The 14,910-nt window shown below is 35.7% G+C and overlaps 2 protein-coding genes across 2 annotated transcripts in view; one reads left to right on the top strand and one right to left on the bottom strand.

The window, feature by feature from the left end:
* The window catches only part of LOC105048698 (uncharacterized), a 93,849-nt gene that overhangs the window by 15,006 nt on the left and 63,933 nt on the right, over positions 1–14,910 (top strand). The window lies entirely within an intron of this gene.
* LOC105048703 (ethylene-responsive transcription factor ERF039-like) lies at positions 5,654–7,124 on the bottom strand. The gene has a single exon (XM_010928111.4). It carries the CDS (start codon positions 7,030–7,032, stop codon positions 6,355–6,357), a length of 678 nt encoding a protein of 225 aa, XP_010926413.1. The 5' UTR covers positions 7,033–7,124; the 3' UTR covers positions 5,654–6,354.

Raw genomic sequence — 14,910 nt, 5'->3', positions numbered from 1 at the left:
AATGCCACGGCTTGTGTTAGTGCAGGCCGATCTCCCAGGCCTCAATCACCGATTCCATCGTTCATGTTGCCGCCGGTCCAATAACTAACTCGTTCGTCAACAGAGAATACCAAGAAGAGGATGGACTGAGCTCTTGTCGCGGCTCAGAGAGAGAGAGACAACCAAGCCGAAACCAGACGAACAAGATGCCCGCCGGCTGAGAACCTCAACCCCCCGGCCTGAGCGGTTGACCGTAAGCCCGAAAAAAAGAAAGAAAACAAAGCTAAGTGAGAAAAATTTGCCCAAATAAAAGCACCATCGTTCTCCGGAGGTTCTCTCTTTCTAAAAGGAATAGATGGATCAGAAATTTAGATCCTATTTGACTTAAACTTTTAGAATGACAGAAAATATTTTTTGACTCTCAGAAAGTGCTTTAGAATGATACAGTAATATTTGATAAAAATACTGAAAAACTATTTTAATTTTATCAGAAAATTGAAAAGATTTATTTATAAAAAATTATATTTTAATTTTTTTTAAAAAATATTTTTTTGATCAATATCAAAAAATTATTTTATTTTTTTAAAATAATTTTTTATAAAAATTTTATTTTTAAAAAATTTTACTGGTTAAAAATTTTATTTTTAAAAATTTTAAAAAAACTACTGTCAACGATAATTTTTACTGTCAACGCCAATTTTATTGTTGGTTGGAATCCAGATTGTACCAAGTTTAGAGAAAAGTTGCAATCAGGTGAAGTGATAAGACATCAGCGGGAACATCACACATTGAATTCATACCAACCATGAGATGCTTGAATTCTCCGTGCGTGTCAGAGGACGAAATGCACCTGAGAAGATAAAGGATAACTTAATTAAGTTTTAAATATTAACATTTTAAAATCAAATATCCATTTAGTATAAATATCCATCACTGCAAATGAGGGGTTGTGGGCTGGCGAACTGATAAAAGGCCAATAGCTTAAGGTTGGCGAGTAAGCTTACTGAGACCAAGCCTAAATTAGGAAGAGTTTGCTGGGTCAAGAAAGGCACCAATTAATGGATAAATTTAATTAGGGCGTTGTGAGAATTGAAAAATTGGGGAATATGTTCACCTCTTCTTTTATAGTACTAGAATTTCTTTGATAAACAATTGTTGGAGCCCCACTTTATTATTATAGATTTTAATCAATTGTGGAGAAAAAAGAAATTCCTTCAACCAATATTACTAACTTTTTTAAAAAATAAAAAATAAAATTAGATAAAATAATGTCTAGATCTTTTTTTTCTTAATAAATAATAAAACAACTTGGTTATTTATCTTTATTTATACTAATGAGGTCTATGCTTGTATAATTCTAATTAATTTTTTTTTTCTAGCTAAAAAGATATTAAAGCTTTATTGAAATAAAGATGATGAGTGAAAAAAAAAAAAATCACGAAAGGGCTAGGGTCCTATGGAAGATAGATCTCTACTTAATCAACTTTATCTTCAGTTGCATAGCCTAATTCTTCGTAGAAGAAATTTTTGTTTTGACTAGCTCTTTTTAAGACCTAAATGATAAAATTTGAACTTGACCTCTCAGCCCACATTCTATCCTAGACTAGCTCTAAAACATTAGGTGCCCACTTAGGTTTGGCAAAAACATAATTCTAGGCACGCAATGCAAGACTATGCAGAAATAAGATATGAATAAATATTTTCAAGAAGATGCTTGACCAAACATTGTGGATCAAAGTTTAAATATAAACTATACAACCATCCTGCGTTGGAAGATGTCCTCAAAACCTATTTGAAACAAAGTCTGCATCCAAATAATGCTAGCATCTCGGCATTTTCATGAACCAAAATAAATTAAAGAACATGACTTAGAATGGGAGGCAAACCTGGACTAGCAACTCATTGAAACATTCACCTGAAGACTTTCAACTACAAAAGAAGAACATGATATAGTAGATAGGCATGCCAACTGAAGTCAGCTGCAACTTAATAATCTTCATTCTGCTTCAGGCTATCCTATGATTCATATCATAATATGAAAACTTTCATATTCTAGATCCCACAATGTAACAATAAATTAATGATAATTTCTAGTATTAAAACAAAAAAATGGAGAATTCCTTGCATATCGGAACTCTGAGCGGGTGTGGTGGCAGATTTGGATGTGGAAAATGTTTGAGAATAGAGAAACCCTTAAAGGTCTACTTGGCCCACATTCCTAGACAATCGGCCCAAGCTTGTACGGTCTATGTTTAACCCAATGAAGAACAATTCTTTGTGCTATTATCTACGGTGATTGGTTCATGCGTGAGATCGGAGTGCGATACACGAAAAAAAAAAAAAAAAATTGACTCCATAAGGAAACTAATCACCGCAGATGGTGTGGACGGTTCTACACCATTCACGGTGCATAAAGAATTTCTCCTCAATAAATTGGTAGAAAGCTCAAGGCCTGTTAGTATCGAAAGTTTTTTCTTTTTTTTGGCTAGAGAAATTCTTTGTACACCCGGTAGAAAATCTAATATGGAGAGTACTGTTTCATCCTATTAGACCACGTAGCCACCATTTTTTCACGTGTATTTAATGCTTACAGTTCTACTTTTTCGTTTAAAATTTTGAATGATGAAAATGTCCATTTCTTTCCAAAAAATTATGACATCTAGTACCGATATTATGACATCCTGCATTAAAATTATTTTAATAATAAAAATATTCTTCTTTCTTTATAATATCCTATAAAAAATTATGACATGCTATGCAGAAAGTCATAATTTCAATATAGGATGCCATAATATCGGCATAGGATATCATAATTTTTTCGAAAGAAAAATGATATTTTTGTCATTCAAAATTTCAAATGAAAAGGTAGAACTGCGAGCATTAAATGAATATTAAATATATATTAAAAAATAGTGGCTACGTGGTCTAATAGGATGAGGTGGTGCGCTCCATATTGGATTTTTTACACTACAAAGAATATTTTTTTTTGGCTAATAGATCAAAGATGTATTACAAATCTTTTCTTCGATACTTTTTGTTATATAGATAAAACATAATAATCAAATAATAAAGAAGATCTGTGACGAGCATCCAAACAAACTAAGAGATATAAGAGGAAATAAAAATGAAAAAAAATTTTTGCTAAGATGCTCTTTTATATATTTTATTATTTTTTAAAAAATAATATTTTATTTTATTTTCTTTTTCTTGTCTTTGCCCATGGCTTCTCTATGTCCACCCCTCCCTCCTCTTCTCTGGTGCCACATGCAGCTCTTTCGTGCCCCCTCCTGCCTCGGCCCCTCTCCTGTGGCTCCTCCATGCTCCCTTTTCTTGGCCCCCTACTTGCAGCTCCTCCACCACCCCTCTCCGTCTACCCATAACTCATCTACCCTCATCTCCCTACCCTTTCGGGGCCTACAGCTCCTTCGCTCTCGATCCTCTCTCTTTCGGCACCCACGGCTTTTCTGCACATCACCTTACCCTATCCCTGCATCCACGATTCTCCCCAACAGCCCCCTTGCACCCATGGCTTCTCTGTACCACCTTCACTTTCAGTGGTCGATCGAAAAGATTTTTTCAAAAAAATTTAATTTAATTATTATATAAAATAATTTTAATTTTTAAATATTTATCATATCAATCATGCACAATTGAGACTTCAATCGATTGAACTTCAAGTGGTCTATATTTAATCCAACAATTCAATTTAGATAGACAGTAAAAAAACTAAACTACTCTTTAGAGTACCGTAGCAAAATCCAAACACTACCAAAAAGAAAACATTGTAATCTCGAACATCATATCTACACCATTTTCTCACAGAAAAAAAAAAAAACACCATGTCTACACCATTTTTTTTTCGGCATTTTTACTTCATTCTAATAGACAAAATTCTATCCCATCATAAAGAGGACAAATTTTTCAATAGAAATTTTTTGTGCACCATGAGCAGTGTAGAAAATCCGATGTGGAGTGCATCGCTTTATCCGATTAATCTATATAACACACTTTTCAATACATATTTAATACTTGTAAATCATCTTTTTTGTTTAAAAAATTTGTATGGCGAAAATATTCTTGTCTTTTGGTTATGATACCCCTTCACAAAAATTATGACATCCTTTTAAAAAAATTATGACACTCTTATCCTTTGGAAAAAATTATGACACATCTTTTTAAAAATTAGGACATCAAAAAAATTATGACACCCTTACCTTTTGGAAAAAATTATGATACCCTTTCTTAAAAATTATGACACCTGTCTTCGAAAGGGAAGATGTATTATAAATTTTGTGAAAGAATATCATAATTTTTATGAAAGGTGTCATAGTTCTGTGAAGAAAGAGTATCATAATTCTGTGAAGGAATATCATAATTTTTTCGAAAGAAAATGGATGTCATAATTTTTGTAAAGAGATGTCATAATTTTTAAGAAAGGGTGTCATAATTTTTAAGAATAGTATTTTCGTCATTAAAATTTCAAACAAAAAAATAGAATTACGTGCATTAAATACATATTAGAAAGCAGTGACTACATGATCCAATAGAGTGAAGTGTGCACTCGATCAGATTTTTTACACCACAGGCGGTGCGCAAAGAATTTCTTATTTTCCAATCATCTTAGGTCAAGCTTTTAGGAGCCCAACGTAGCACTACAAGCACTATCTTAGGAGCCTCTCTCGCAGGTTTGAGTGGTTTCCTGATCCCATGGCGACCATTGGCTTAGAGGTCGAAGCCAAACCCAATAGGCTCAAGTAACCAAGTTGGGCAAGTTGTAATTCTGATCAGTATTTACCCACCCTAATAGAGTAAAGGCGGACAAATCTTGTTCAATAAATTAAAATCATCTAGGCCAATATCTCAAGAATATCCGTCTATGTTGGCCAGGATGATAAGATTTGAACTTCAAAATATCTGTTGACAAGGGCCAATATTGATATAAATCGTTATCTTGGCTAACATCAACCTGGGCCAACGCTTGATTTTACCAGCACTTCAAACTTATATTTCAAAAACAACCATACTACAATGCCAAAATAGAAGTCAGGAGGACTATTTTGCAGACATTTTCTAGTGACGTATTATTGGACTCTGAATGCCCTTACAAGGCTTTTTTTTTTTTTTTGAGTAAAAAAGGAAGCATGAAACCATATATCCAATTTTATTGCAGAGAGCAAAATATAGAAATTATTTTTTACAAAACAGACCTTCCAAGTAGAAGTGGTCTCGGTACAAATGGATAGTCTGATCACTCTCCCTTTGAGTATAATAAATATGTGTGTGTGTGTGTATATATATGAATATTTAACTATAGATCTATGGTAGTATTTCTCTCATGAATTAATGCAGTTTTCTGCATCAATTATTTCACTTTTTAGCATGTTAATTATATCTACCAAATACAAAAGCATCCAAATGCAAGTATAACTATCTAGCTCAGTTTACAGGGATATTCTTGTCATCCACAGGTGGAGAAAACCAGCTTGGCTATGTCTTGAAAACAAAATTACCCTCCCATATACACATACATGTGAGTATTATATGCACGTACGTATATAAGTATGCAGGTGTGCAATGATCTCCAAAAAAAAAAAAAGAAAAAAAGAAAGAAGGAGAAGAATGGAGGTGGCAACAAACAAAAATCTAGAAGGAACAAAAAATGGAAGATAAAAAGTTTAAAAGTGATCAAGTAAAAGGTAGAAAATTTATTCGATTTCGTTGATTTTGGCTGTTCTGCAGTGTCAACAATAATGCATTGGCGTAAAGCAATATTACGGGTACAAAGTTTGGATGACATAAGGACGCATTTGGATGCTTTGAATCATGGGAATATGTTCCAAAGGAGACACAACTAAAGAAACTGTACCACCAAAGTCTCAGTACAATAGTGATCCCCCTTTCCCATCCCACCAAAGAGCCATCCACCTCCATCCATTATGTCGATCCAACGGCCATTTCCACCTCCTCATGAAAAAGAAACCTGGATTATTTAACAAAAGAAAAAAAAAAAAGAAATCTGGATTTATTCTCTTCGAAGTTTCTTTTTAGGAAAAGGATCCCTGATGATCGCTAGCCTCTTTCCCAAGTTACGACTGGAATCCATACATCCATAGAAATAAAAGTGAACTTGCTCCATGCGACAGTGAAATGATCCGATGGTAAGAACCCTGTGTTTGTGTGCAATTTTAGAAATTCCAGGGAAGAACCTAAAACCTGCAGGTAGCTCCATATATAGAATCTTTACCTATTAGAAATAAAATCGAATCAAATAGATTAAGACCATCGAGGTCACCTCCCTACTGTCAGTATCACCTCCTCTAGATCTCATCTAATTATAGAGAGAGAAGAACATGCGATGAGATCATATCTCATTCTCTAGCAGAAGCTCCATAGTTTGAAGTCTACCTCCTCATCCAACTCCTCCCATGGAGAGATCGATGGGTTGATGAGTTGATCCACAAATATGGGTAACTGGAGTGCTCCGAAGTCGATCCACGAGTCCTCTTCCATGGCGCTCACCATGCAGCTCCTCCTCGTCGTCGTCGTGGTGGATGATGGAGAATCTTCGGTGGTATCGGATGGCGAAGATGGAGATGATGAAGGGGAGGGAGGAAAAGGCGATGGGGAGATCGCAGGGCAGGGCGTGGAGGTGGTGGGGGTGGCGGCGTTGGCAGCGGCGGCAGCGACTCTCTGGATGGACTTTGGGGACATGATAGTAGTAGTATGATCGGGAGGGTGGTAGGGGAGGGAGGTGGGGAAGTTGAGGGCGGCCGACGAGCCCTTGAGGCAGAGGAGGGCGGCGTCGTAGGCCCTGGCAGCGGCCTCAGGGGTGGAGTAGGAGCCCAGCCAGATCCGGGTCTTCTGGTAGGGTGACCTTATCTCTGAGACCCAGGAACCCCAGCTCCTCATCCTCACTCCCTTGTATGGCCTCTTCCTAATACCTTCCACCTTTGGCTGGAGGTTGGTGGTGGTGGTGGGCTTCTTGGGGAGTGGGATGGGAGAGTTGGGAGTGTGAAGGACTCTGCTGCTGCTGCTGCTGCTACTCTTCACCATGGATGGATGATGGGGATATGGCGTACTGCTTGGTTCTTCCGTTTGTCTACTTTTGCTCGCTCTTTCTATGTTCCTAGTGGGGAAAGGAATGAGATGGGTGGCTTATTTATAGAGGGGAGAGTGGCATGGTATTGGTAGGAAAAATCTCAAAAAAAAAAAAAAAAAAAATCCAAACTTATACGGCCAAATATTCAAAAATTTGTCAAAATATATTCAATGAATTGTTAAAAGTATATTAATTTATAGAATCTATTATTATAAATTTTGCTTTAAAGGATTACCGAAGTTTGTACTTGGATATTTATGGAACCTATTAAATCTCTAAGGTTATGTAGCCATTTAGCAAAGATTTCAAAGTATATTTTTTAAGATCTATTATTGTATATTTCGATCCTCTTATATCTATTAGCATTGTAAGCAATCGTACAGAAATATTGTAAAAGAATACACAGACTTCCTCACAGTTGCAAGATGAGTGAGAACTTCGATCTTCACAATTTTAGTTTCCTTTCTATATTGTATTAAAGCCCACTAATCCTTCTTGCTTACTAAAATCTCCACACGCCAGCTCCTCGTTTAGGCTTTTGTGTTTTGGGTTCCACATGTGAGAGTGGGTGTAAAATAATAGTCCTATATCGGATAAATTAAGGATTCTCGTAAAGCTTAAACATCTGAATAGATGAAAAATTTTTTATGGTACTTGTATATTTTTGGTCCCGTCCATCTAAATGCCCAGTGCTTATTACAATCTCTTGGTTTTTATAGATCTAAAGCTGGTATTTCTATATTCATCAAGCGTACCAAGGATTATATGGTACTTCTTCTTGTTTATGTTGCCTCTCTTCAATCAGAATTTGCGATGGACTTGAACTCTTCACTGTTTTCGAGGACAAAAGCATATTTTTGATTCCCTTACCAAGGCCAAAATGGATGGTGCAAAACCTATTTCCACTTCGGTGTCCATGGGTTCCCAAATGTCCTTATCTGCTAGCTGGTACTCCACTTCCTGATTCGGCTCATTGTCACGATGTCATGGGTGCACTTTTGTTATCAACCAGGTGAGCCAATTCATGCATTGACCCGCAACCTTGCATCGGCTCATCGTTCAATAAACCCTACGGTACCTTGAACACACCTTTGATTATGGCCTTCATTTGACCCAAAATTCCTCTCTCACTCTTTATGCTTACTCGAATGTTGATTGGGTCGATAATCCTGATAATCATCATTCTACTAGTAGCTTCAGTATCTTCCTAGGTTTTATCTCATTTTTTGGAGTGCTAAAAGTAGGAGACAGTTGCAAGTTTCAGGACCCAATCTAAATATAAAAAACTTGCTAATGCCATAGTTGAATTCATTTGGATTTAATCTTTGCTCCAACAATTGGGTACTGCCGTTCCTATCCCACCAATAGTATGGTGTAATAATCTATCAGCATACATCTCACTACCAATCCGATTTTTTATGCTCGAGCATATAGAAATTGATTTTCATTTTACACAAGAACATGTGTCTCACCGTAACTTCGTGTCTAGTTCATCTCTCCCTCTAATAAATTGTGGATATTTTTACAAAGGAACACTTCTCCCAATGCTTCCATCTACCATACTTCAGGTTCTCTGTGTTACCCATCGATCGTAACTTGCACCGAGACAAAAGAAAAGAATTGAAGGGTTAATTATGTAAATCTCTAAAATTATATAGCCAAATATTTAATGAATTATCAAAATATATATATGAAATTTATTGTGTATATTTTCCATCAAATGATTATCAAAGCATATTTTTGGTATATTCGTATCATCTATTAAATCTTTAAGATCATGTAGCTACTTAGTAACAGATTTCTAGAGCGTATCCTGGAGAGCTATTATTGTGTGTGTGTCTATATATATATATATTATAATTAATTATATAAAAATATTATAAAAGGACATATAGACCTCCTCACAGTTGAAAGTTGACTTAGAATTTCTTCACAATTCTAATTTTCTTTCTGCAAATAGATATCCTCTTTGCTCCAAGCAGCTGACGAGAGAGAGAGAGAGAGAGAGAGAGAGAGAGAGAGGAAAGCAATTGCATGTATATGGGAGCCAGTTGGTCATTTGATCACATTGGTGGCGCATAAGACAACTTTTTTTTTTTTTGACTTAGTATCTCCTTAATTAATGCTATCCAATTATGGACCCTCTTTGATTTCAAGTATGGTATTATTTCTTCGGGAAAATTTCAAGCATGGTATAATTATGTGGACAGCTTCTTAAAAATCTGATTACGTGTGATTCAGGTAATAGCGTCGTGTTGCTAGTGACAATTTGCACATAATGTGGTTCAGATACGCGACGTTTGTCAAGTGCAACTTGGAAGCCAGTTGTCTCATAATAATCTAATGTCATGTAGCTGTGAAAAATCCAAGCAACGAGAATTCGACTAGGTGGCAGCATGATGTTGAAACCCAATTATACCTAGCTCCTTCTTAGGCATGTTCTAGAGACAGATCGATGACCATAAATATAATGCACAAGAAGTGCGCAAGTTCGCATGACAGCACCTTAATGAACCTCACATCATTTGTTACGTGTTACATTGGTTCATTGGTGAATCTAGTTATAGAGATAGAAGAATAATTTTGTCAATCATAACATCTAGATAAGATTGGGCATAGATATCTTTCCACAATTGGGTCGATAACAAAGTTATTTGGAAACTGCCCGGAAACTCACTTATCCTGCTCAGGGAAGCGGATTATCTTAAGAAGGTGAGAGACTAGCTAGATTACCGTTCTCTTTCTACTACTTTCTCTTTCCAGTCTTTTCTTGAATACGTTCTAGGTTTGTTTGATTGCGGAGAGTTGGAACAAAAATGAAAATGAATGACTTCTATTTCACCAATTTGATTGGAACGAGTCTCATTTTTCTTTCGATTTCAAAGAAGAATGGAAATGCTTTGATTCTTCAAAATCCAATTTCTATAATCTCCTAGTATTCAAATTTTATTTTAATTTAGATTCTGATTCCGAACTAAATGTATAAGAGGATATAGCCATTACGATTCTGATTTTGAGCATGAATCAAATGCAGCTTCCATACGTAGTGCATACTATTTCTATATTATAACTCATTTGGTTCGCGAAAAGTAAAGAGGAAAGTATGGTCAAAAGAAAGTAGAAAAAAACTTCTTTTTGTATGGTTAGAGTTTTCAAACGAGAGAGATCGGAAAAATATGTTCTCCATAGAAATACAATTCTCATATTTCGTGAGCAAAAAACTATGTAGGATATGAATTTTTATTTTTCATATGGGATGAGAATTGAAGATTCTCTTTTATCCAAAAATATCGTTTTAAACCAACAAAAGATTTATGACCGAATTGAATATTCTTTCAATTACAACATCTCAAATTCTTCTCTGCCACGATCTCAACCAAAAATATCTTTGATCATCATAATTTTTTATTTACAAACAACGATAATACGTAGAATGGGCTAAGATTTTTTTTTTCTTATATCAAAGATATAATAAATATTTTATATAATTTTTTTCAAAAAATAAATATTTAATTAAATATAAATCATTCTCAAATAAATTAATTTTTCATAGCCAATTAAATACGTTGAAATCATATTTTCAGGCATAAATGTAAGTCTTTAATGATGAGCGACTGCTTATGGGTGACAATTATCTAATGCATCGAACTATAACCCATGATAAAATGCAGTGGGCTACAATGTCCTTCATTTATATTATAATGAAGGTAAGACTATCAGTTATAAAACCACGCATTGGAAGGAGGAGCCCTCCTCTACATTTCGTAAACCACGTCCACCCCCAAGACCAAAGAGATGAATGGAAACACGCAACTCCCGTGTCACGCTTCATTCCCTTAAGGACAGCTCACAAGGGTGGGAGGATCTACTGAGTGGTGGGCCCTACATACCACGAGCTTTGTGGAGCCCACCTGATCCACGTAATCGCAGCCCTTCATCATGAATCATGGTACATAAAATCCGAATGAATAATTGAAATAAAAATTAGAGGACACCACGAGCCAAAGGCTTCCATCACAGAGAGAGAGAGAGGGAGAATGGCATGGCATAGGATTCCGCAAGGCAGGTTCGTGGATTTGAGAGTGAGTCCCTTTCGGGGGCTCGGCCTGGACGTCGAAAGATGCGAAGCATGCAGCACTCCTGCGCAACCCAACAACTTCACTTAGCTGGATCACTTCTGGCCCGCAAGGTTCAACCGCGTGATGACTCGGCTTTGAGGAAAAGGACCTTTTCTTTTTTCAGAAGTTGGAAAAGGACCTTCCTTCAAGGATGCTAGGCAAGGAGCTCACATATTGGAGAGGATATCTAGGAAGTAGTTTGGGACGGACTTCTCATATGGTATTTATCCCCAAGGATGATGCATTATGTAAATATAGATTTGGATTTTTCGACCCTCATCGTTCATTCCTTTACACATACATATATGCATACAAAGTTAAATTTCGCTACATTCGAGTAAATCTCCATTTAGATCTATTCAAATTTGTATCGAATAATGGGGTTCCATGTCGATGATCCGAATGGTTAAACATTATCTATTATCTCTAAACTACTTCTCTATTAAAAAATTATATGATTTGGAGATTGAGATTTAATCTATACATCAAATAATCAATATATATATAATTTAGCATTATGTAGATTGTTTATTTTTGAACTACTTATGCATAGATAAGATATTTTCAAATCCCATGATTTTTTGTATATAAATAATTCAGATGTGATTTATCACGTCCAGTAACTTAGATTATTGATGTGAAATCTCTATCATCCTATCTAAACTAGATTGGAACAAAGTAGAAATTCATTTGATTGTAGCCGAATCTCTCTCCCTCTCTCTCTCTCTCTCTCTCTCACAGGAAAAGATATTAACTTGTTTAATTATTAAAGCTATTGAAAATTGTTATTAACCATTTGGTTATCACAAGTGACGCCGGACTATAATAAATAAATCATATCACGAAAAAAAAAAACGGTATAAAGCATAAAATGTTGATCAAAATGCAATAATAACTTATATGTCAATAATTAACACAGCATCTCATAATTTGTATATGTCAGACAGAATGTAGTCAAGTCACTCTAATGAATACTGGTGATTGCAAATGGTTTGCCCAGATTTGAATCTATATCATATATTCTCATGGCCGGATCTAATGCTCCATGCCCAAGTCTACACAGATTAACTGAGCATGAATCCCAGACTACCACCCATTCTCTTGCTAGATAAAGTATGTTATAGCAGAACTAGACCTAATCTAGTGAAGCTTGATTACAATTGATAAAAAGACTTCGACAAGTTTTGATCAAACTCATTAAACTTGACCCAACTCAAGACAGAACCAGACTACTTCCGAGGTACCTAACCCCTGCGATGTGTCAGGTAGTCGTATATAGGGTTCCAATTTGCAGGCATCACTGGCGTTTCACATTTTTTTAGGGCTCCCAGTTGCCTTTCCGAGCTCATTTACGCGTACGCGTCTTGACTTTGATCAGGCTAAAAAAAAAAAAAAAAGGACGGGCTCCAGAGGCCACCGTAATCCCACGCTGTCACGCACCGAATGCTCGTTATGAAATCTTTTTCTCTATCGAACTACTTTACAACTGATGTCATGTGATGCGATATATTATAAGGTTTAGTATTTTAATTTCGGCCTCCTGATGACGGGATTCTCTTTGTATCACGGTCCCAGATGTGCCGAGTATCCGAGCTTCAGAGAGCCAAACACTACCTCGCACTCAGGATTGTTTTATAATTGGATGCTAGTTCATACCCGCACATTTAATTTTAAGTTGTACTCAAATCTCAAATTGCTCATGTCTACCTTGTCTAAATAACTAGATTGAAGTCTAAAGATCTCTCAATCTTATGACTACAACATTATTTTATAAAAATATTTTGATTTTCAAATAATATTTTTTTATTAATGAATCGAATAATATTTATTTTATTTTTTTATGTTTTGAATTTGATCAAACTGAGCTCGAATGAGCAAAGCATTGTTCTAGTTCGGTTCATTTACTGATTGAGCGGGCGGAGCTCAAACCAAAAGCTTGAACTGGAAGATGTATAGGTAGGTCTAAGGTTGTTAAGGACCGGCTTGTTTATTCCTTAAATCTTTTCTAGAATCAAAAGGGTTCTCATCTCAGACTTTGGCACAAAAAAATATCAAATTTTAAACAGATTTATCTCGAAGTCTGATAAAAAATGAATATATTTTAAATACAAGATCCAGTCCATGATCAATTCTACTTGAGAGATCGTTCAAATCTTACTGCTCCCCTACCTCTTTATCATATGACCGAATACTGTGAAAGGCAACAGTTTCACATTATATATGGAACTGTGCACTACCTGAAGGGAGGTGATTGAATCATTAAAATAAGGGATCTAGATTTTCTTTCCTGGAGGTGGGTGTCCATTAGCTCTGGTGTGGACAGCAGTGGTGTATACTCCACTCGGGGGATTCACGCCAGAACAATTGGTGACCCAATAATTAATCATCCACAATGCCTGGGCTGACTTGGGAGATTAGCTCGCCGTATTTTTTGTTGCAAAGTCAAGAGGAGGCTCCTCTCAAACTACATAACAATGCATAGATGATTGAGTCAATTGAGGCTCTTGCCGATTGGTCTTCATCCAGTCTGTTGTATGCCTGAACTTGACATGCCTTAAATTTGCCTCAACCTCATTTCTAGCCCTAATTACTCGACTAGATTTCACAAGTTATCACTCTTATTTGTTTGTGTATTCTTTTCTATTAATGTGTTTTTTTGAATTAAAAAAAAAAAAACTTACAATGTCGATGTATATTTGTATTAAATTTAAATTGTTTTAATTTATAAGTGAGGAGAAACCTAGCAAACCCATGCTAATAGAAGGTAGCTACATATTTTTTAGGTATAGGAATTTAGATGAATCAAATTCTCCTTCTCTCTTCATCTTACTTCATAAAGATGGCTATAGTGCTACCGCTAGTAAATTCTTTTTTGCACGGTATGTATAATTGTTAGCACTAGCATTGTGGCTTCTACCATGCCATTTCATGCACTCTCTGTTCACTGATAACCTTATTGCAAGTCTGTAAAATATGTAATCAGGAGCTAGACTTTGGACAATACCAAATGGACATCACCTTTAACTCAGGTTTACTCATTCCTAAATGTAGTGGTTTACTTTGTGAATGATAATTGTGGTGTAATAACAATGTTGATGCTAGAAAGAGTCACATTCCAAGAGTTAAATACATTAGTAAACATTTCCAAAATACTGGAGGGCCCCCTATCAATTGATACCTTCATTTTTTTTTGTTAGTGGAGTACTTTCAAGGAAGCAGGGGAGGGACAGGAGGGGTTGGTGAGTAGAGTTCTCCAAGTGGATGCCCTCAAAAAAAAAAAAAAAAAAGCGACCAAACACACACCATATGGAACAAATGATCTTACCACTATTATAATAAGGACAGTAAACCTCTTATTTTTTAAGGAGAAATAATTTAATTTTTTTTCCGATATTATTGGCTTTCGAAACTCGTAGCCAGGTGTGAAGCATGAACACTCTCTCGGCCAACTTTCTTACAAAAAACTTGAGTGTGCTTGCATTATAAGAAGATCTAAGATCTGATCTCCTTGTAGAACGTTACCAGTCATAGTTTATTAATGTTTTGATGGTCAAAGATGTAATATTTTTCAACAAAAAAGAAAAAGATTCAAGTGAAAGCTAATAATTTTTAATGATATGAAGGGTGCTAATTAGTTGAGTTGATAAAATACCATACAAGAGATCTACTTGCCATCGGACCCTTGAATTCTGGGTCAAATATCTCTGATTTGAA

This window comes from Elaeis guineensis, chromosome 7 (genome assembly GCF_000442705.2).
Source record: "Elaeis guineensis isolate ETL-2024a chromosome 7, EG11, whole genome shotgun sequence".
In the NCBI taxonomy this organism is placed as follows: Eukaryota; Viridiplantae; Streptophyta; class Magnoliopsida; order Arecales; family Arecaceae; genus Elaeis; species Elaeis guineensis.
Note: the sequence above shows the minus strand (reverse complement) of the source record. Positions and strands in the feature narration are given on the sequence as shown.

Bases quoted from the DNA above. Each gene is read 5' to 3' on its own strand.
- LOC105048703 (XM_010928111.4), bottom strand. From the start codon at position 7,032: ATGGTGAAGAGTAGCAGCAGCAGCAGCAGCAGAGTCCTTCACACTCCC.